Source organism: Taudactylus pleione, unplaced genomic scaffold, assembly GCF_031769625.1.
Source record: "Taudactylus pleione unplaced genomic scaffold, aTauple2 ptg000017l, whole genome shotgun sequence".
NCBI lineage: Eukaryota > Metazoa > Chordata > Amphibia > Anura > Myobatrachidae > Taudactylus > Taudactylus pleione.
In genome coordinates this window covers 61,391-82,659 of record NW_028284419.1, presented here as the reverse complement: position 1 = coordinate 82,659, position 21,269 = coordinate 61,391, and the positions used below count along the sequence as shown (strand labels likewise).

Sequence of the window (21,269 nt, the reverse complement as noted above, 5' to 3'; positions counted from 1 at the left end):
GCTCCTCCTCCGGATTTGCTCTGCTTAGCTATGTCTATCACTGTCTTATCCTGACATAGGCAGAACAGCTGTACTCCGGCATGCATCCCTCCCTCGCCTCTCATTCTTTTCCCATCCCCTTATCTTATGCCTTGATATATTTTATCTTTTGCTTCTATCACCTTAATGTATTTTGATTACTCTAACAGGCAGACTGTTATTGTACATACGTATATATACATATATGTTCTTTTCTCCTTACCTAGACTACAACTTTTTAAATTAAAATGTCATTATACTATCATGTCTTATTGCCTTCTTACAGTGAGGTGCATAAATATTGGGACATTGACAGAATTTTCATATTTTGGCCTCTAATCACCCCCACAATGGCTTTGAAATGAAACAAACAAGATGTGCTTTAACTTTCAGATTTAATTTGAGGGTAATTACATCCAAATCAGGTGAACGGTGTAGGAATTACAACGGTTCCTATATGTGCCTCCCACTTTTTAAGGGGCCAAAAGTAATGGGACAAACTAAACAATCCTAAATCTAACTTTCACTTTTTAATACTTTGTTGCAAATCCTTTGCAGGCAATTACAGCCTGAAGTCTGGAACGCATAGACATCACCAGACGCTGGGTTTCATCCCTGGTGATGCTCTGCCAGGCCTCTACTGCAAATGTCTTCAGTTCCTGCTTGTTCTTAGGGCATTTTCCCTTCATATTTGTCTTCATCAAGTGAAATGCATGCTCAATCGGATTCAGGTCAGGAGATTGACTTGGCCATTGCATAATATTCCACTTTTTAGCCTTAAAAAACTCTTTGGTTGCTTTTGCAGTATGCTTCGGGTCATTGTCCATCTGCACTGTGAAGCGCCGTCCAATGAGTTCTGAAGCATTTGACTGATTATGAGCATATAATATTGCCCGAAACACTGCTTTTGTCAGCAGTCACATCATCAATAAATACAAGGGAACCTGTTCCATTGGCAGCCATACATGCCCACGCCATGACACTACCACTGATGAGGTGGTATGTTTTGGATCATGAGCAGTTCCTTTCCTTCTCCATACTCTTCTCTTCCCATCACTCTGGTACAAGATGATCTTTGTCTCATCTGTCCATAGGATGTTGTTCCAGAACTGTAAAGGCTTTTTTAGATGTTATTTGGCAAACTCTAATCTGGCCTTCCCGTTTTTGTGGCTCACCAATGGTTTACGGGCCTGATTCAGACCCACTCGCGAGCGGCTGTCCGCTCGCAAGTGGGTCGATGTTCTGGACTGAGCATGCGCACGACGGAGGGAGCTCCGTCGTGCGCATGCGCCAGATGCGACGAGCGAAGGAAAGTCCTTCGCTCGTTGTGTCCGATCAAAGGGGGCGTGCTGTCAATGTTGATTGACAGCACGCCCCCTTTGGTAGGCGTGCCGGGGGCGTGCCTCCCTGACGGGGGCGTTCCCACGGGAACGCCTCCCGTCAAAAGCCGTCCCACTGACATCACTGACATCTGATAGAGCCAAAATCACTCCGGAGCTTGCGGTTGAAAACCTCATCCGCAGGCTCCGGCTCGCAATTTCGATGGTCGCGATGGTCTCGATCATCGCGGCCATCAAAATGCACGCTCGTATAGCTGTGGGTGGTGACCCACAGCTATACGAGCGTCCAGAAGGACGCTCCATTTTCATGGAGGCCGGCCCTCATTCAGAGCGTGCGCTCTGCTCAGAGCGTACGGCTCTGAATGAGGGCCTACATCTTGTCATCCACCACAGTAGTTTTCCGTGGTCTTCCGAGTCTTTTGGTGTTGCTGAGCTCTCCGGTGCGTTCTTTCTTCTTAAGAATGTTCCAAACAGTTGATTTGGCCACACCTAATGTTTTTGCTTTCTCTCTGATGGGATTATATTGATTTTTCAGCCTAATGATGGTTTGCTTCACTGATAGTGACAGCTCTTTGGATCTCATATTGAGAGTCGACAGCAACTGATTCCAAATGCAAATGTCACATCTAGGATCAACTCCAGACCTTTTACCTGCTTAATTGATAATGAAATAACGAGGGAATAGCCCACACCTGTCCATGAAATAGCTTTTGAGTTGATAGTCCCATTACTTTTGGCCCCTTAAAAAGTGGGAGGCACATATAGAAACCGTTGTAATTCCTACACCGTTAACTTGATTTGGATGTAATTATCCTCAAATAAAATCTGAAAGTCTGCAGTTAAAGCACATCTTGTTTGTTTCATTTCAAAGCCATTGTGGTGGTGAATAGAGGCCAAAATATGAAAATTCTGTCAATGTCCCAATATTTATCTACCTGACTGTATGTATGATCTTTCTATTGCATATTGACAAGGAGATTAATGTTGTGCTTTAGTTTAAGACTTTTCTCTTTTTATACATTTTGCTCTTGTTTGTGTGTAATTTCTATTTTCTCTTTCTTTGTTACTTTCACAATAAAAAGATGTTTGATAACATATTTGGTATAAATTTACAGTCAGTATTACAGTGAGATATGTGATCCTTTTAATCTGTATTAAGAGAGCATTTAGGAAGCAGATATGTGTCAATAACAATTGACTGACCTGTAGTTTTCCAATAGCTCCGATTGCCACTTCTGGAGGCAGAATAACAGGTTTTGCATATGTACCTCCGATCTAGGAAGGTAACATAAGAAGTCAATGCACCCTGCAGACATATCACATGGATTACATTTTTCGTTATGTGAAGTATGTACTGCGATTATCTTACCGAACCAATGTTGGAAAGGGTAAATGTGCCCCCGGTAAGATCTGTGGCCCCCAGCTGCCCTGTGGCTCCCAAACTTTGCAAGCGGTTCAGCTCAGCAGCAATCTCAAATATACTACGGACTTGTATATTCTTCACATTAGGGACGATCAGACCCTGGTGTGTGTCCATAGCAATCCCAATGTTGTGAGCTGCCTAAAAAATAAGCAAAAGTTTGTAAATCAAGGGTCACATGTAGGTTTACAATTTTCAGGAATCGCTTTTAAAAAAAGTGTCTGTAAAATGCATCTCACTTTCCCTTTCATATCTTCTACAGAAGATCCCTCAGAGTTTTGCAGTCATAGCGTTTTCACTCACCTTATAGGTGATATTTCTACAGTTTTCATCCAGTGAGGCGTTAAGAATTGGAAACTGCAGAAGACCCAGACTGGCTGCCTGCGGAGAAGAAGAATGACAATAAATATCTAAGGTACAAGGTGAGAGTCATGTAACTGGCCAAACAAGCTGCCGTTTTTCATCAGATGCAGTCATCATAACAGCGAATCTGACAATAGTCGCACTGTCTATGTGTAAGCAGCGACCAAAAGAAAAAGATTAAATTTAAGGAGATCAAATCTTCAAGATCAAAATATTCTAAACAGTTAGAAACAATCTATGGAGCTAATAAAAACAATAATTGTGTGTCTTTATTCTCCTAGTACAGTGCTCCTTAAAATGATGGACTCTTTATCAATACCGAATAATGGCAATAATTATACACAAATGACTACTACATTAATGGTACTCAGATGTTGACCTGCAAAAATATTTGTAAATGTTTTTCTATTTTCTAATTTAAATTTAAAAAAAAAAAGTGTATAATGAAATTTTAATGCACAATGTGATGTTCCCAAAAACAGAAAGACAATGGATTATTCATAGAACAAAATATATACAGTGCATCCGGAAAGTATTCACATTGTTATGTTACAGTCTTATTCCAAAATGGAATAAATTCATTTTTGTCCTCAAAATTCTACACACAATACACAATAATGACAACGTGTAAAAAGATTTTTTTGAGATTTTTGCTAATTTAATTAAAAAAAAACAACTAAGAAATCACATGTACATAAGTATTCACAGCCTTTGATCAATACTTTGTTGCTGCACCTTTGGCAGCAATTACAGCCTCAAGTCTTTTTGAATATGATGGCACACCTATCTTTGGGCCCATTCCTCATTGCAGCACCTCTCAAGCTCCATCAGCTTGGATGGGAAGCGTCGGTGCACAGCCATTTTCAGATCTCTCCAGAGATGTTCCATCGGATTCAAGTCTGGGCTCTGGCTGGGCCACTCAAGGACATTCACAGAGTTGTTCTGAAGCCACTCCTTTGATATCCTGGCTGTGTGCTTAGGGTCGTTGTCCTGCTGAAAGATGAACCGTCGCCCCAGTCTGAGGTCAAGAGCGCTCTGGAGCAGGTTTTCATCCAGGATGTCTCTGTACATTGCTGCATTCATCTTTCCCTCTATCTTGTCCCAGCATCATATAAAACAAATGGTGCATCGGCAAGCAGTGTCACACTATACAGCTTACTTGGGCAATACTATAATGGAATTTATGTGAACACTTCCACTGCACATTAGCAGAGACATTGTTGCACATTCTCAGAAAAGTATTCATAATATATAATTCTCTCTCTTTGCAACAAATTTGGAACTTTGTATCAACAATTCCATACTAGAGGATTTACTTTTGGATTATTCATTTATGCTATTGGGACTTTCAGCATTTTTTAAAAAATTTTCTCCCTCCTTAGGAAGGGTTGTCATTTTACAATTGTGTTTGCTATGACTATAAGCTTAAGCTCATATGTCTTAAATGTTTTATATGATGCTGGGGCCCATGCATTAATGTCAGTATTACATCTTTACTATAAACATATATGTGTATATTGAATACCCTATTGTGATTGATATAGCGCACATATATATATATAGGCAGCAGTGGCAGCTGCCTATTTTGTTATTATTTGCGGAGGGCACCCATTAATAGATGAGAGGAGGAGTGCTAAGCTTTCGTTGCATGTTTTATATATATAACAAGAGATATGGTAAGAACTTACCTTTGTTATCTCTGTTTCTACGAAGTCCATAGGGTCCACAGGGTTGACCTTGGGGTATAGGTTGGGAACCAAATCCGGGCACCACGCAGTTAAAGCTTTTAGCTCCCAGGATGCACTTGGGTCCACTCTCCCTATAACCCCACCCCCAAGCCAGAGGCACCTCAGTTTGTAAGTAGCCAAAGGCCGGAGGAGGAGAGAAAAAGAGAGAGAAAACTGGAACACTCGATAACCATACTCACAGAAATGGGAGACGGAAAACCGGTGACCAGCCACACAGCCCATTTGAAGCCAGGTGCGTCAGGGCGGGCGCCCTGTGGACCCTATGGACTTCGTAGAAACAGAGATCACAAAGGTAATTTTACCATATCTCTTGTTTTCTACATCAGGGTGCATAGGGCGTCCACAGGGTTGACCTTGGGGATGTCCCAAAGCAGTTCAACCAAGGTAGGGGACGCTCCTGTGCTGAGAGGAGAATCCTCCGCCAAAAAGGAAGCATCCTGTGAGGCAAAGGAAACCAATGCCTAGAACCTTAAAAAGGTGTGGACAGAAGACCACGTGGCCACCTAGCAAGGCAAAACAGCCAAGGCACCACAGCGAGCCACCCACGAGGGTTACATGGCCCGAGAAAAAACAAGCATCAACAGAAAGGCCTACCCATGGGTAGGCCCCTGGAGAAAACATACAAGGCCGTCCAGCCAACATTTGGCCATAGGCCTGCCATCCTTTCCTGTTAAAACCAGAAATCTCAGACCACCAATAAGGAGTCCGATTTCCGTCAGGAACTTGAATGGATCACATAAATCCACAGAGGCCGGACCACAGTCAATGAGGCCACACCAGCCGAGAGGACTGGGGACTGAATGGCCGCACCATAAGTTCCAGAATAATATGGAACCTAAAAATCACTAAGAAGAAACACAGGGTGAGAGCAACTCACACCCTGACAAGATGCCCTCCAGAAGAGGGAGCCACATGAGAACGCTCCCAATTCCGACACTCACCTGGTTGATATAAACTCCCTGAGAGAAAGAGAGAAAGCCAAAGCAATAGACCATGTAATGGCTATCACAACCAGCGGTTCCATTAACTTTCCCCGGAGTTAACGAAGAACCACTACTAACTCCCAAGGAGTCCCTAGGGAGGACAAATGGAGGCATAATCCAGAAAACACTCCAAAGGATGAACTGGATACCAGAGCGGAGCAATTCCATATCTTAATCATACTGACAGTGTAGAGATCCGCACTGTCAGGAAGGCCAGGCCGAGGGTGAAACCCAAGCCAGCCGGAAGGAATGCCAGAATATCTGGAAATCCTGGACACCAGAGGATCGTATCGACAGGTATAATACCATAAGAATTATGGCTGCCACAGTTTGTGGTAGGTCCCAGCAAAAGCTGATCCATGTGCTCTAATCATTCCAACGATGACCAAGCCAGGGAAGCCGTAAGACCACTGTAGGGACGCAGTCAAAGACAAACGACCCAGGTCCAAGGCAAACCCCAGGACCCTGAGACAACAGATCTGGGCAGTGAAGCATCAGGAATGGAGTATCGATGGAGAGACTCCGAAAAACCAAGTACCCCTGACATCTGGGGCAATCAGGAGCCACCAGCAGGAAAGCATCTCCGTCTCGATTGAAACACTTCCCTCGAGGAAGAATGGAGACCGGAGAACACAGGTACGCAAATTGGAAGAACCACTTCACCGACAAAGAGTCACTGAAGGTTGCTTCAAAATCCCCAGAGTTGGACTGTAACACCATAGTGTGATAGAGTCAGAAGGCCATGAGGGTCACCTCAGGAGGGCCCCCCCCTGCTCACCAGGAGATGAAACCTCTCTTGGGGAAGAGACTAGTCCCCGGGATGCACGTCATGACGGCTGAGGACTCCCGCTTCCCAATGGAGAGCACCTGAAATGAACACTGTCGAGATGGTCAGGAGGAGACCCTCAGACAATGTCCGAATGTATGACATACCTGACATTGCCACCCAACGAACAGTATTGCTAAAAAGGAAGCCACTGTTCTGACCCTGTCGGACTGAACTTTTTCAGGTTCACCGGGAAACAAGGGCTATGCCAGAGTGAAGGCCCAAGACAGGCTAAAGTTCCAACAAGTTAATTGACAGGGTGGAATCGACAGACATCCAACTGCACTGAAATGGATGCGAACCAGACACTGTCCTTAGCAAAGAATACCCTGGACGAGATGGCCATAGTCACCCGAAAAGGGACCGACTTGCCTCCGGGGAGAGCATCATCGTTTGAACAGTGATCAGACAGAAAAAACTTGTTCCATCTGGAGATCAGCCAATTATGGAAAGGCCTGGAATGGAACTAAGCCCATTCCACCCTTCCAAAGGCAGACACTGAATAGTGGACCATGCATCCCAGAGTGTAAAGACATATGTCGACTGCGCAGACATCCATGTACTCCTAATGGAAGAGTGGAGATGCCGTCTTACGCCAGAAGAATTCTCAGATTCTGAGAATCCAGCAGGGCTCCTAGGTGAAGAATACCCAGAGAGGGATGCAGGGAGAACTTTTTCCCCATTGATTAAACGTCTGCACCCTGAAAAAGCCACAGTCAACCTGACCCGGCTGTAAAGTACATCTGTGATCCTGCTAAGAGCAGGAGGCCATCCAGGTACATGAGCATTGGGATATACTGAACAGAAGAACTGTCAGAAAATCCAAAACGCTGGTAAACCCCTGTGGGGCTGAGAACAGTCCCAACAGGCAGAGCCCGAAAAATCGTAAGTGCTGTGATACAGCAAACCTCAGTCCATGCTGAGGCAAGGTCTCTGTAAGTACCCGTAGGCACGCGTCCTGTATATCCAGTGATACCATAAAGTCCCCAGGTTCCAAACAATATCAGATATGGTAAGAACTTACCCTTGTTATCTCTATTTCTACGAAGTCCATAGGGTTCCACAGGATACCTTGGGGGTATAGGTGTGACGTCAGTCGCTGGGCACCATAGAGTTAAGCTTTTCAGCCTCCCAGGATGCACTAGGGTTCCCCTCCTATACCCCGCCCCCGAGCCAAGGCACCTCAGTTAGTTATCAAGCCATAGGCCGGAGGAGGAGAAGGAAGAGAGAGAAAAAAGATCTGGACACATACAAGAATCACATTCTCACCAGAGGGAGACGGAAAACCGGTGACCAGAGCAAAGCCCATCTGCAGCACAGGTGCGACAGGGCGGGAGTCCTGTGGAACCCTATGGACTTCGTAGAAATAGAGATAACAAGGGTAAGTTCTTACCATATCTCATATTTTCTACTTCAGGGTCCATAGGGTATCCACAGGATACCTTGGGGATGTCCCAAAGCAGTATCCTTTAAGGGCGGGGACGCTCCTGTGCAGAAAGGAGAATCCGCCGCCCGAAGGAAGCATCCTGAGAGGCGAAGGTGTCAAACCTGTAATACCTCACGAAGGTATGGACAGAGGACCACGTAGCAGCCTTGCAGATCTGAACTGCCGAGGCACCACGTCGAGCTGCCCACGAAGGACCCACAGACCTAGTGGAATGAGCCTTCAGAGAAGGAGGGACCGGTAGGCCTTCATGAAGATAAGCTTCAGAAATAGCCATACGGATCCAGGCTGCCAAAGTTTGCTTTGAAGCAGGCCAACCCTTTTTACGGAAGCCATAGAGGACAAACAAAGCGTCCGACTTCCTAAACGAAGAAGTGCGGTCAACATAAGTCCTTAAGGCCCGCACAACATCCAAAGAGGCCTCACCCACGGAAAGACCCGGTGAGTTAAAGGCCGGAACAACTATTTCCTCGTTAACATGAAACTGGGAAACAACTTTGGGAAGAAACTCGGGCCGAGTGCGGAGCACTGCCCTGTTCCCATGAAAAACCAAGAAAGAGCCCCTAACTCAGAAACACGTCTGGCCGAAGCAATGGCCAGAAGGAAAACAGTCTTAGCTGTTAGCCATTTAAGATCCACTGAGCCCAGTGGTTCAAACGGCAGTCCTTGGAGAGCCCTCAGGACCACAGCCAAATCCCAAGGCGCCACAGGTGGAACAAAGGGCGGCTGAATGCGGAGAACACCCTGCATAAAGGTGCGCACATCCGGGATTGTAGCAATCCTACGGTGAAACCAGACAGATAGGGCCGAAACCTGTACCTTCAAAGAAGCAAGGCGAAGCCCATGATCTAGTCCCGCTTGCAGGAAGGCGAGAATCCGAGACAGACGAAACTCCCGCGGTGCATAACCTCTCGGTCGACACCACTGGAAGAACGTATGCCACACGCGATGGTATATCCTCGCGGAAGACTGTTTCCGAGCTCGTAACATGGTACGCACCACAGAGCTGGAAAACCCCCGGGACCTCAGCATGGCCGTCTCAACAGCCACGCCGTCAAAGACAGCCGAGTCAGGTCCGGGTGAAGGCAAGGACCCTGAGACAGAAGGTCCGGTCGTAGCGGCAACCGCAGAGGACTGTCCACGGACAGACCCCGAAGGTCTGAGAACCAGTGTCGTCTGGGCTACGCGGGAGCTATCAACAGGAGCGTCCCTCCTTCCTGTTTGAATTTCCGGATTACCCGTGGAAGAAGGGAGACCGGAGGGAACAGGTATGCGAACCGGAACGTCCACCGGACGGACAGAGCATCCACCAGAGACGCCCCTTCGTCTCTTGTGCGAGACCCGTACACCGGCAACTTGTTGTTGTGCCGGGACGCCATGAGGTCGATTTCTGGAAGACCCCACCTGTCCACCAGTAGTTGAAAAACGTCCGGGTGCAGGGACCATTCTTTATGTAGGCCACGGTGGTAGCGTTGTCCGACTGGACCTGCACCGGGCGACCCTGGAGAAACCGCTGTGCCTGCTGGAGAGCATTGAAGACCGCACGGAGTTCCAAGATATTTATTGGAAGCTCCGCTTTTGTCGGCGTCCACCTGCCCTGGAACAAGTGTGGACCCGAAACTGCTCCCCAGCCCCGAAGACTGGCGTCCGTTGTCAACAGGACCCAATTTGGAACCCAGAACGGACGTCCCTTGTTGAGGTGGGTCGTCTGTAACCACCACGCAAGGGACAGGCGAACCTCCGGGGTGAACACAATCGTCTGGGACTTCAGAGACTGAGGCAGCCCGTTCCACTTGGACAGGATCAGGTGCTGCAGAGGTCTGGAGTGAAACTGGGCGTATTCCACCATGTCGAACACCGACACCATGGAGCCCAGTAACCTCATCGCCGAGTGTAAGGACACCCGGCGGCTGTGCAGGCAACTGCGCACCCTTGACTGTAAAGCAGAGATCTTGTCCTCCGTCACGAAGATCCTTTGCTGTCCCGAGTCCAATAAGGCTCCAAGATGCAGAATCCTCCGAGACGGGATTAGAGTGGACTTCTGCCAGTTGATTAGCCAGCCGTGCCGTTGCAGCAGTGCAATGGTCAGGTCCAAGTGGCGTAACAGGAGCTCTGGAGATCCTGCCACCAATAACAGGTCGTCCAAATACGGCAACATGCGGACTCCCTGCAGCCGCAGAGAAGCCGCCATGACCGCCATCACCTTGGTGAAAACACGTGGTGCTGTTGCCAGGCCAAAAGGTAACGCCCGAAACTGGAAGTGGTCGCTGCGGATTGCAAACCTGAGGAACTGTTGATGGCGCAAAAGAATAGGGACATGCAGGTAAGCGTCCTGTATGTCGAATGACACCATGTAGTCCCCAGGTTCCAGCGCCAGAATGATGGACCGTAGGGTCTCCATCCGAAACTTCGGGACCCGCAAAGACTTGTTGAGTGCTTTGAGGTTGAGAATCGGACGATATGACCCATTGGGTTTCTGTACCAAAAATAGATTTGAATAGAAACCCTGGCCCCTCTGGGAGAATGGAACAGGCACTATAACTCCAGCCTGGAGCATAGTGTGCAATACCTTCCGCAGCTCCGTAGCCTTGTTCCGGTCTGATGGTAGACCCGTGGTGAAGAAGCGAGCCGGGGGTCTGTGCCGGAAGGAGAGGGCGTATCCGTGGGAAACCACCTCCAGAACCCAAGTGTCTGTCGTAGTGGTTGACCAAAACTGGGCGAACTGTAGCAGGCGGCCTCCCACCCTGGGATCCCCCAAAGGGAGGCCCGGACTGGAGATGCCAGCGTGGCCACAATCTTATCCAGATCCGGACCCAAGAGAACTTCTCCAGTAAACGGCAACGCTTCCAGACCTTTCTTGGAATCTGCGTCCGCCTTCCAGGATCGCAGCCACAAGGTGCGACGAGCAGCTACCGCTGCTGAAGAAATTCTAGACACCAGAGTACTAATGTCTAGAGCCGCCTCGTTGATGTAGGTGGCCGAATCACGGAGATTGCCAATCAACTCCGCCTGTTCGGCCGGACAGTCGGATTCAAAAGAAGCCTCTAATGAATCCGCCCAGCGCTCCATCGCTCTGGCAACCCAGCAAATGGCCATAGCCGGCCGTGCTGCCCCCCCTGCAAGGGAATAAGCGGACTTCAGGCAGATTTCTACCTTGCGGTCCGTAGCATCCTTAAGGGAGGACATGGATGGCATCGGCAATGTGGCACTACGGACAAGACGGGTCACGTGAGAATCCACCTGTGGAGGGGATTCCCACTTAGCAAAATAATTATCCGCGAACGGATAAGCCACCGCCAGGCGTCTCTGCGGCTGGTATCTTTTGCCAGGTTGTTTCCACGCCTCCTCTAAATGGTCCACCAACTGACCCGAAAGAGGAAAGACTGTGGCATCGCCCTTAACATCTATGAAAAAGGCATACTTAGATTTAGCCGCTGGGGGAACTTCGTCCTCAATCACCAAGGCTGTGCGGACCGCCCGAATAAGTCCAGGAATATATACTTTGGACTTAGCATCAGCGTCCTTAGTATGAAGAGGTTCCTGATCGTAAGGATCCAGAATCTCCCCATCATCAGACGTCCCTTCATCATCCTCATAAGGAGCGGACAGAGACGCCACCGGCCTTTTATGAGGCCGCATCACAGACTCCCCTTGCAACACATCCGACAAGTGCTGTACAGAACTCGTCAGGGAGTTAACCCACGCTGGCTCCTGAGAACCCGGGAGCGGGGAAATAGGGAGACTGTGGGGTACCACCAATTGTCGTGGGAACCCCTGCATGGGTGACGACACCACAGACTGCTGGGACAAACCCATCGGAGTAAACGCGGGCTGCGGAGCTAACTGGCCCACTAAAGCTGTTAACGCCTGAGCGAAACAAGCCCAGGGCGGCTCCTGTACCGGTGCTGTAACCGTAATAGGCCGCGCCATGGACAAACACTGCCGGCAAAGGCCCTCCGCGCTACCCTCCCCCTCCGCTAACGGTACTTTGCACATGGTACACTGTAGCCGGAGGGGAAAATCACTTTCAGACATGATGGCACCACGTATGTGACCTCTCTCACCAATTAAGTATTAAATAGGCGAGAGACCACCCTGCAGCACCGCACCGCAAGGGCTTTAGCAGAAAGAACAGGGACAGTAATAAAGCTGACAGTTTAGAGAAGAAAAGTTACAGGCAGCGCTAGCACAGTCACATACAAAGCAGAGAAATAACAATTCCTGCACTAACAGCGCTGATCACTCAACTACACAGACACAGGGCCTGGTAGGACACAGCGCTGCATACACAGACCTGAGCCACAGCGGAGGAGAGGTATGCGGGGGGACCCAGACCACGATGCTTCCGTCCAGCGCTTCCAGCAGCGTTCACCATGCGTTCTGGAGAAGATGACCGCCGAGGAGCAGAGAGGAGGCTGGCCTGGGGGAGGAGCGCTGCCACAGGACCAGTCGGCAGCATGCAGAGAGGGCTGTGTGCAGCGGGGGAGGCGCTGGCTGTGAGACAGGGAAGGCGCGCTCCCCTGGCATGCATTTAACCCCTGGGACGCCGCAGAGCTGCCGCTCTGCTGCGGTCCGCTGTCCCAGGGGGTAGTGGAAAGCGCAGGTTGGTCGCCTGGCTCCACGCTGCAGCCAGTCCCCAGGGAGCCCCCTGCCTGGGGACTTAGGACCATGTGACCAGCGGGGACCCACCGCGGGACCCCGCTGCTTACCTTTGTCCCCCTTGGATCCGGCCATGGTCCGGAACATCTGGGGTCACCGCTAGCTGTGACCCCAGATGCTCACCAGCATCCCCGGATCGGTACCGGCGTTCTGGTACCGGCGGGAGTGTAGGGAAGACAGCATGGACGTCAGGACTGACTGTCCATGCTGTACATCCAGATGTGCAGCCACAGCTGCACTGAAGAAAGCTTCAGGGGCTCTTCTAGCCCCCACTCCGACAGGTGCACCCGACGCCGGCCGGGCACCAAACTAAACTGAGGTGCCTTGGCTCGGGGGCGGGGTATAGGAGGGGGACCCTAGTGCATCCTGGGAGGCTGAAAAGCTTAACTCTATGGTGCCCAGCGACTGACGTCACACCTATACCCCCAAGGTATCCTGTGGATACCCTATGGACCCTGAAGTAAAAATAGTATGATGGAGCATAGGGCTTGCCTCCTGAGCCCAGGTAGCTTTAAGAACTGGTTCAGGGAATTGAGACAGAGAATAGGCCAAAGAGGACCATTCAGCCACCGCACCATAAAGAAAGCAGAACAACCAGTCCCTCGCTGAGAAAGTGGGGATGGCCCAATTAGCTCCGCTTACCGCAACAACTGTATAGCTTTCTGGATTTGTAAGGCCCTTTTCGGGTCCGAATAAGGACCTGCGTACCATCACATGAAAATAGGCCGCCTGAGCAAAGAGAGGGCGTACCCTCCTACCCACGGAGCCGCGGCAACTAGACACTAGTACCGGGCGAACTGAGAAAATCGCCATCTCCCAGTGGTAGGCCTGTCTCGTCAGGCTGACGATATATCCGTAGGTTCAGAAGCAGGATCGGCTGGCAGTCCAGGCCTGCTCGGTACTGGATATGTCGGCCCCTGTAAAGGCCGACAGCCTATGAAGAAACAGACCTTTAGGCTGACCACGAGGACAAAAAGACTTAATAGACTTAGTCTGAGGCCCTGTAGTGGGCATAGCTGAAGGCGGGAAATTTGTACTGCCACTGTCAAGGTCAGGACCCAACAAGATCTACCCTATAGATGGTATCTGCACCTCTGCATTCCCAGAGCGCAGCCATAGGGTATTACGGAGGATACCGTCGCAGCCGGAACTCTGAAAGTTAGGAGACTGGTATCCAATATAGGCATGTCCACCTATGACAACTGCATATATTACGTGAGCCACCAAATACATTTGAACCCCAGACGTGTTGGAGGGGAAATAACATTACAAATGCATCAGCTCAGTATGCAATAGTATTAACCAACCATGCTATAGCCATGGTAGGATGGGTAACAACTGATTTCAGGCAGAGTTACCACCTACGGATCAGAAGAATCTGACCATGCAGGAATGGGATGCGTAGTAACGTCTGTAATCCGACGAGTAACACGCCCATCCACCCCAGGAGGGGCTCGTGATGACCCTCAGGGAATTTGGGACAGGAGGCCAAACACCGTTGTAATACCTCATATCTGGCAACAGCCAGAGTCCCGCCATGCGATCCACTCGCTAGTCAGCAACAGGGAACCAGAAGGCACGTAATACTGAGGGTGTATGATACAGCACAGATGGTGTAATGGTTAGCGTTACTGCCTCACAGCACTGAGGTCGTTGGTTCGATACCCACTACGGCCCTAACTGTGTGGAGTTTGTATATTCTCCCTGTGCTTGCGTGGGTTTCCTCCGGGTACTCCGGTTTCCTCCCACACTCCAAAAAATATACTAGTTAGGTTAATTGGCTCCTAACAAAATAACCCCTTAGTGTGTATGTGTGTGATAGGGAATATAGAGTGTAAGCTCCACTGGGGCAGGGACTGATGTGAATGGCCAAATATTCTCTGTAAAGCGCTGCGGGAAATGTGTGCGCTATATAAATAACTGGTAATAATAATAATAATACAGGTGCAGGTCAACATTCACTCTAACCAGAATGGACCTGCCACCAGCCCTAAAGCAGGGATAATAATAGGCTTCCCCCCGTGTAAGAGGGAAAGAGCCCAAAACAGTATCCAGTTCACGGCAGAGCCAACTGGGAAGTAACCACAGGGCGTCAACCACGCCAATTTGCGTTTCGTAGAAAAACGACATCCACCCAGGGTGGCTGTTGTGGTAATCCCTGCAAGGGGCATGACAGACTATTGTGACACCAGGGAGAATTCATATACTCGAAAAACCACTGCAGGGAAGAGTGCAAAAACTGCGAGATACCCTGAGATGAAAAAGGGCAGTATGGTAAAGTAACCCCAAGTGAGGTACAACAATGGGGCCCGCCCGGCGATCCGCAATTAAGAGGATCCTGAGAAAACAAACCGCCCAAGGGGGTCGTGAAAGGGGCCAGCACCCGATGACGCCACATACAGAACCCTTTAAGAGTTAAATCCTCCGCACTAACACCTGCAGCACATGGCTTGCAGGATAGTAAAAATGGGTGCAGTATAACGCTCTATCTCCTGGTCAGACCTATCCGACCAAGCCTTGCGATCAAGCAGCGCTATGCTGGTCCTGACTGATACTAAAAATCAGCTGCAGGGACCCATTTTCAGCGTATGCAACACACAGTTCCACTCAAAATATGGCAACGTGCAGTACGCAACAGTATGTGACAAACCTCACAAATATTAACAAGTATATAAATGTGATGTCTCAGAACCACCCCAAGTACAGCTGTATTAGGGCAGATAAGGAAAAGGGATAGATATACACTGACAGGTGAGATAATAAAGTACAGTCAGCACTAGCATAAGTCACATACAATGCAGATATACACATATATACATAAACATGTCATATAATATACTGCACTATTACACTGCATGCAACTTACCCAGATTCAGTGTCTGGGAAGGCTACAGCGCTGTGTACACTGACCTGATGGTGAGGTACGCAGGGGGACTGGACCAACTGCCATCTCCGGAGATTTCTGCTGCACCACAAAGAAATGGTCGCTGGAGACCTCAGAAGAAGCGTGGCCTGCGGAGGAAGCAGCTCAGCGACGCCAGGCTATAGATACTGAAAGGCGCGCTGAGGGGAGGAGCCGCTGTAACAGGGACGGCTGCCTCCCCTGGCCGGCTATTAACCCCCGGGACGCCGGCTCCCTGCGCCGATCGTTAAGTCCCTGGTGGTCTAGTGGACACACGGGGTATGGGGGGCCCGCCGCCACTGCCGGCGCCTCCGGTCTGTACCCAGAGACCGGAGGCAAAGGACTGCATTTCAAACGCGCGGATCACCGCAAGCGGTGACCCGCGCCTTACCTGCTCCCCGTGGATCCGGCAGCAGTCCTGGGCGCCCGCAGAGTCCGGCTAGTACAGATTCTGGGGTCCCGCTGAGATCCCCAGATCTGTACTGGTGTCTCAGCGCCAGCGGGGTGACGGAGCGACAGCTTAGACGTCCTATGGACAGTCTGACACTGCCGCTCTGAAGAATCCAAAGTAAAAATAAAAAACTTTGTCCTTTAGAAAAAATAAAGCTTAGGGGCTGCTAATCAGCTCCCCACTGCACTAAACGGTGACCCGACTCTGGCCGGGCACCAACTTAAACTGAGGTGACTCTGGCTTGGGGGTGGGGTTATAGGGAGAGTGGACCCAAGTGCATCCTGGGAGCTAAAAGCTTTAACTGCGTGGTGCCCGGATTTGGTTCCCAACCTATACCCCAAGGTCAACCCTGTGGACCCCCTATGGACCCTGAAGTAGAAATATATATATATATATATATATATATATATTTTTTTTTTTTTTTTTTTTTTTTCTTGGTCACTATTTTTTGTTGAAGAACTACAGAGCTCTTTCTGGAACAGCTGCTGAATCGCTCCCAATATATCAAGTTCAGCTCTATTTTTGATAATTAGCACCGACTGGTTTTATCTACATGTACAGGTCTGGACTAAAACCATAGCAACCAATCAGTAATTGTTTTTTTTTTACCTGAATTGTGCAAGTTATACAATGAAAGCTTTTGTCTGATTGGTTGCCATGGGCTTCACGCAGATGTAAACCTTTGAGGAATGCCAGGAAATAACTCTTGGGGTGATGGTTTTATTGCTCTCTTTCCAAACAAAAAAAAAAGTTGCTATGTTACTCTCCACACGTTTTGTAAACCGTAAAACAAAGTCATTCTAGCCCAATGGACAAAAGACAATAAAAAACAAAGCACTGGCACAGATCTCTCTAAAAATATAAATATGTAAAAAGAAGGATGGAGAATGCACAAGGTAAGTAATATTTAACCCTGCGTCAGGCGCACCTCTGGGACTCCCAGGTTCAGGTGCAGTGCACCTGACAGGCGCCTGTTATAAAATCATCATTAGCACCTAATTAGTTCAATTCTAACACTCTTAAAGTGATCAGTGACCTTCATTAGGATGTACAAAGAGAGAATATATGGAAATCTGATTCAAAAACCACATTTATTGACCTTAAAGCAAGTAAAACAAAACATACTAAATTTTAAGAGGCGCAGCGTGCCTAAGAGGCCACCCTGGACAAACCTACGTATTTCCGCAAAATACCCACAACCTTTGTAATTTTCATTCATAAAATTTTGAGAAAATAAAAAGAAATACGTACCTTCAAAAGTTGGACGAGTTCGGGCAAAATAACCCTGAGAGGCCAGGAAGGTCACTACTGCACTCCACACAGGCGGCGGGAAAACTCACTAGGGGGGTTTCAAACAGCACCTAGAGATAGGAAGGTACTAGGAGGGGCAGGCCCCTGTGCCCCCTTGCGGTGGACAGGTGAGCGAGAACAGCTTTGTGGCGCCTGTCTTCCTCCACTCAATTATAAACTTTTGTCATTGCACAGACACATTTGCTTCCACTGTACTTTTACTTGCTTCTCAGCTTATCTCCTGCACTCTCTCTCACATTCATACTTTATGCCTACATCTAGATTTCCTCCCCAAACTCAACCCAGCCACATCATGACCATGTTTTCTTCCACTTCCCCTTCCACTCAGTGTCTACCTAATCCTCTGCTTTGCCCCCTTCTTCCACCTTCATCATTTCCCCCTTGTCTCCTCCACTTCCTCCTTCCTTTATCTCCCCTCCTCTGTCTGCCTTCCTCCCTCTCCTCTCCCATTACTCCACATTTGTTCTCTTCTATCCCACCTGGGTCCTACTACCCCACGGCTAATCCTTCCTCCTAGCCTCCTCTCCATGCCTCGCCACCCCACCTCCATCCACATCTCATTACTTCCCTCTCTGCGTTCTGCTCTTATTGATTGATCTTTGTTTTTCAAAACACTTCTTACTGGATCGGCTCTGTACATTGTAAATTTTGCCTTCATACAACAGAAAATTTTGTTTGCATTGCCTTTTCCCATTGCATCACATCTATCCACTTTAATCATTCTTTTAATAAATAATTCCTTCACCCACTACTCACATTCCTCTCTTTATATTTTACTTTTGGAGCTACACTCATACATTAGCAGCACTGTTCTTTTACCTGTATTTTTGAACATTTAACAACTTTTACCCACACTGTCTCTACATCACACAGCCTCCACTCCAGTTTTCATCTCACTTATTACCTCGTCCACAGCATGAACACCCTTTCTTCAAACATCCCCCATATTCAGTGTCCACATAATCTTCTACTTTATCCATCCCTATCCTCCCCCTCTTGTCACCTCCTTTTTTCTCTCATCAATCTGCTTTCCAACCCTCTGCTTCTTTCCCCCGCCTTTCCTGTTCCTCCACTCTCAACCACCTTCCTCCCTCCATGGCCTTACTACCCCACCACTAAGCCCCATTCCCTCCTGATTCTGCCTGTCATCTCCAGGGCTGCCAAGAGAAATTCTGGGCCCGGATACAGCAACATCCTGTGGGACTACAGCATGTTGGGCATGGCTGCACCCATTTGTGGGTGGGTCTAGCATGTGAGATGCACTCACAGGAGCATGGCATTGCACCCAGCAGCTGGGACTAAAGTATTCACTACTCTATTAGGATGGCATAAGCTGCATTTTTAGCAGGATGTATTTAGATGCTAAAATGTAACACACAAAAATGAAAGTGCTACAACTTTATTCTGTACATCTCTCAATAACACAAACAAAATCTATTTTCTGTCATAGAGATAGATGAAGGACTTAATTTTGACATAACATCAGGTCATCTTAAACACACATTCCGCAGCACATATCCTAACCCACTGCTCCATGATCCTTCCTTCCTATCTACCCCATCTGTGTCGCCGCTGTCTGTCTGCCTCTCCCCTTTAGAATGTTAGCTCTCACGAGCAGGGCCCTCGTCCCTCACATGCTTCTCCTCTCCCTACTTATAGTATAATTTACTCCTAACTCCCCAATTGGCACCTAACATTTGGTTGCTGAGGCCCTGCTGCTTGTGTTATGTAGCTATGTTTATAAACCTTGTCCTGCATTTTTTTTGTATTACTATTAACTGTTTTTCTTGTGTGCTCATTTATGTACTGTGTAAGGCACTGTGGAACCTTTGTGGCGCCATATAAAAGTTAATAATATTTAAACTCCCTCCCTGCCCACCACCTTCTGGTTGCCAGCACTGGTGCCCACGCAATCTCTCCACTACATTCATCTCGGTCACCCAAATTAATCTCACGTTCTCGTTACAGCAACCCTGATAATCTCATTCACATCTCTCCCATAAACACTGTCCCTCTATCTTGTGCCCTCTGGAATGCCAGATCAGTCTGTACTTGTTCCCACCCATGACCTTTTCATTTCCAAAAACTTACATCTCCTAGCAATTACTGAAACCTGAATTTCACCCTCTGATACCACTTCCCCTGCAGCTCTCTCCTCTGGGGGCCTCATCTTCTCTCACACCACTCGGCCTGGGGGTCACCATGGTGTTGGTTGTCCTTCTATCCCCAGGTTACTCCTACCAACTCCGACCCTCTGAACCATCCCTTACATTCTCTACATTTGGGATTCAGGCTATACGTCTCTTCCAACCAGTACCCCTGCGAGTAGCTGTCATTTACCGTCCCCCTGGCCCTCCCTCTAAGTTCCTTGACAACTTTGCTTCCTGGCTTCCTCACTTTCTCTCCTCTGCCTCCAAACTCCTTACCCTCACATCTTCATTTGGTCTCTCCCAATGGACCTCCTCACCCTAGCATGTGAGTGGGCATTCGCTTGATCTAGTCTTCACTCACCGTTATATTTCTAATTATTCCAACTCCCCATCTCCCCTCTCTGACCATCACCTTCTCTCTTTTAACCTATCCCTCTCTCCTTCCTCTCCTCTACCTCCTAAGGCCACCATCTCTAAGCGTAACATTGATGCCATCAACGCCGTTTCTTTTTCTTGCCTGCTTGACTCCCTTCTCTCCCCTATACTCTCTCTCTCCTGCCCTGAACAAGCTGCTTCCCTATACAATGCCTCCCTTACTTCTGCTCTGGACTCTGGGCCTGATTCAGAGCCGGACGCTCTGACCAGAGCGCTCGCTCTGAATCAGGGCCCTCCTACATGAAAATGGAGCGTCCTCCTGGAAGCTCGCATAGCTGTGGGTGACCACCCACAGCTTATGCGAGCATCCATGATGATGGTCGCGATGGTCAAGACCATCGCGACCATCGTGTTTGCGACGGAGACCCTGCGGTAGGGTCTCGCTGCCGCAAGCCCTGGAGTGATTATGGCTCTATCAAAGCCAAAATCACTCCCACTGATGTCACTAGTGATGTCAGTGGGGCCGGCTTCAGACGGTAGGCGTTCCCATGGGAACGCCTCCGTCTGGCAGCCACACCCACCAAAGGGGGCATGCTGTCAATCAACATCGACAGCAAGCCCCTTTTGGTGCGAGACCCGGAGCGAAGGCTACCCCGTCGCTAGCCGGGTCTCGCGCATGCGCACGACGGAGCTCCCTCTGTCGTGCGCATGCGCAGTGGGGTAACATCGACCCGCTTGCGAGCGTCCTGCGCTAGCGAGTGGGTCTGAATGACCCCCTCTGTTTGCTCCGGCAATCACTACTCACCCTCGCAGATCCACACCACAACCCTGGCATTCCAAATGCACCAGAAATCTGCAGAAGTGTTCAAGAACCACCGAGCGACAGTGGAGAAGATCACACTCTAAGGCAGATTTTCTACACTTCAAATTTATGCTCTCATCCTACAGTGCTGCCCTTTCCCTCTCTAAACAGTCCTATTTCAAGAACCTCATCTCCTCCCAGTCCTCAAAGCCCCAGCGTCTCTTCACCACCTTCAACTCTCTCCTCTGTCCACCCCCTCCTCGCCTCCCCACTCACTGCCCTTGACTTTGCTACCTACTTTACATCTAAAATTGATTCCATATGTCAGGACATCAGTCCCCCAAGCTCTACACCTCCTCCTTTCCCGGATCACCCATCCCCATCCATTTTACAGACTCTGACATCATTCTCCCCTGTATCTGGAGAAGTCGTCATGGCCCTCATCTGGTCCTCCCCCCTTTCACATCCCCCCTTGAC

The 21,269-nt window shown here is 48.9% G+C and overlaps 1 protein-coding gene across 1 annotated transcript in view; it reads right to left on the bottom strand.

The window, feature by feature from the left end:
• Positions 1 to 21,269, bottom strand: part of DBT (dihydrolipoamide branched chain transacylase E2) — a 48,927-nt gene that overhangs the window by 5,808 nt on the left and 21,850 nt on the right. Inside the window, exons 8-10 of the mRNA XM_088481973.1 lie at positions 3,082 to 3,159; positions 2,728 to 2,919; positions 2,562 to 2,633 (exon numbers count right to left, since the gene is read on the bottom strand). Coding sequence (XP_088338099.1) covers positions 2,562 to 2,633; positions 2,728 to 2,919; positions 3,082 to 3,159 — 342 coding nt within the window. The remainder of the gene's footprint in view (positions 1 to 2,561; positions 2,634 to 2,727; positions 2,920 to 3,081; positions 3,160 to 21,269) is intronic.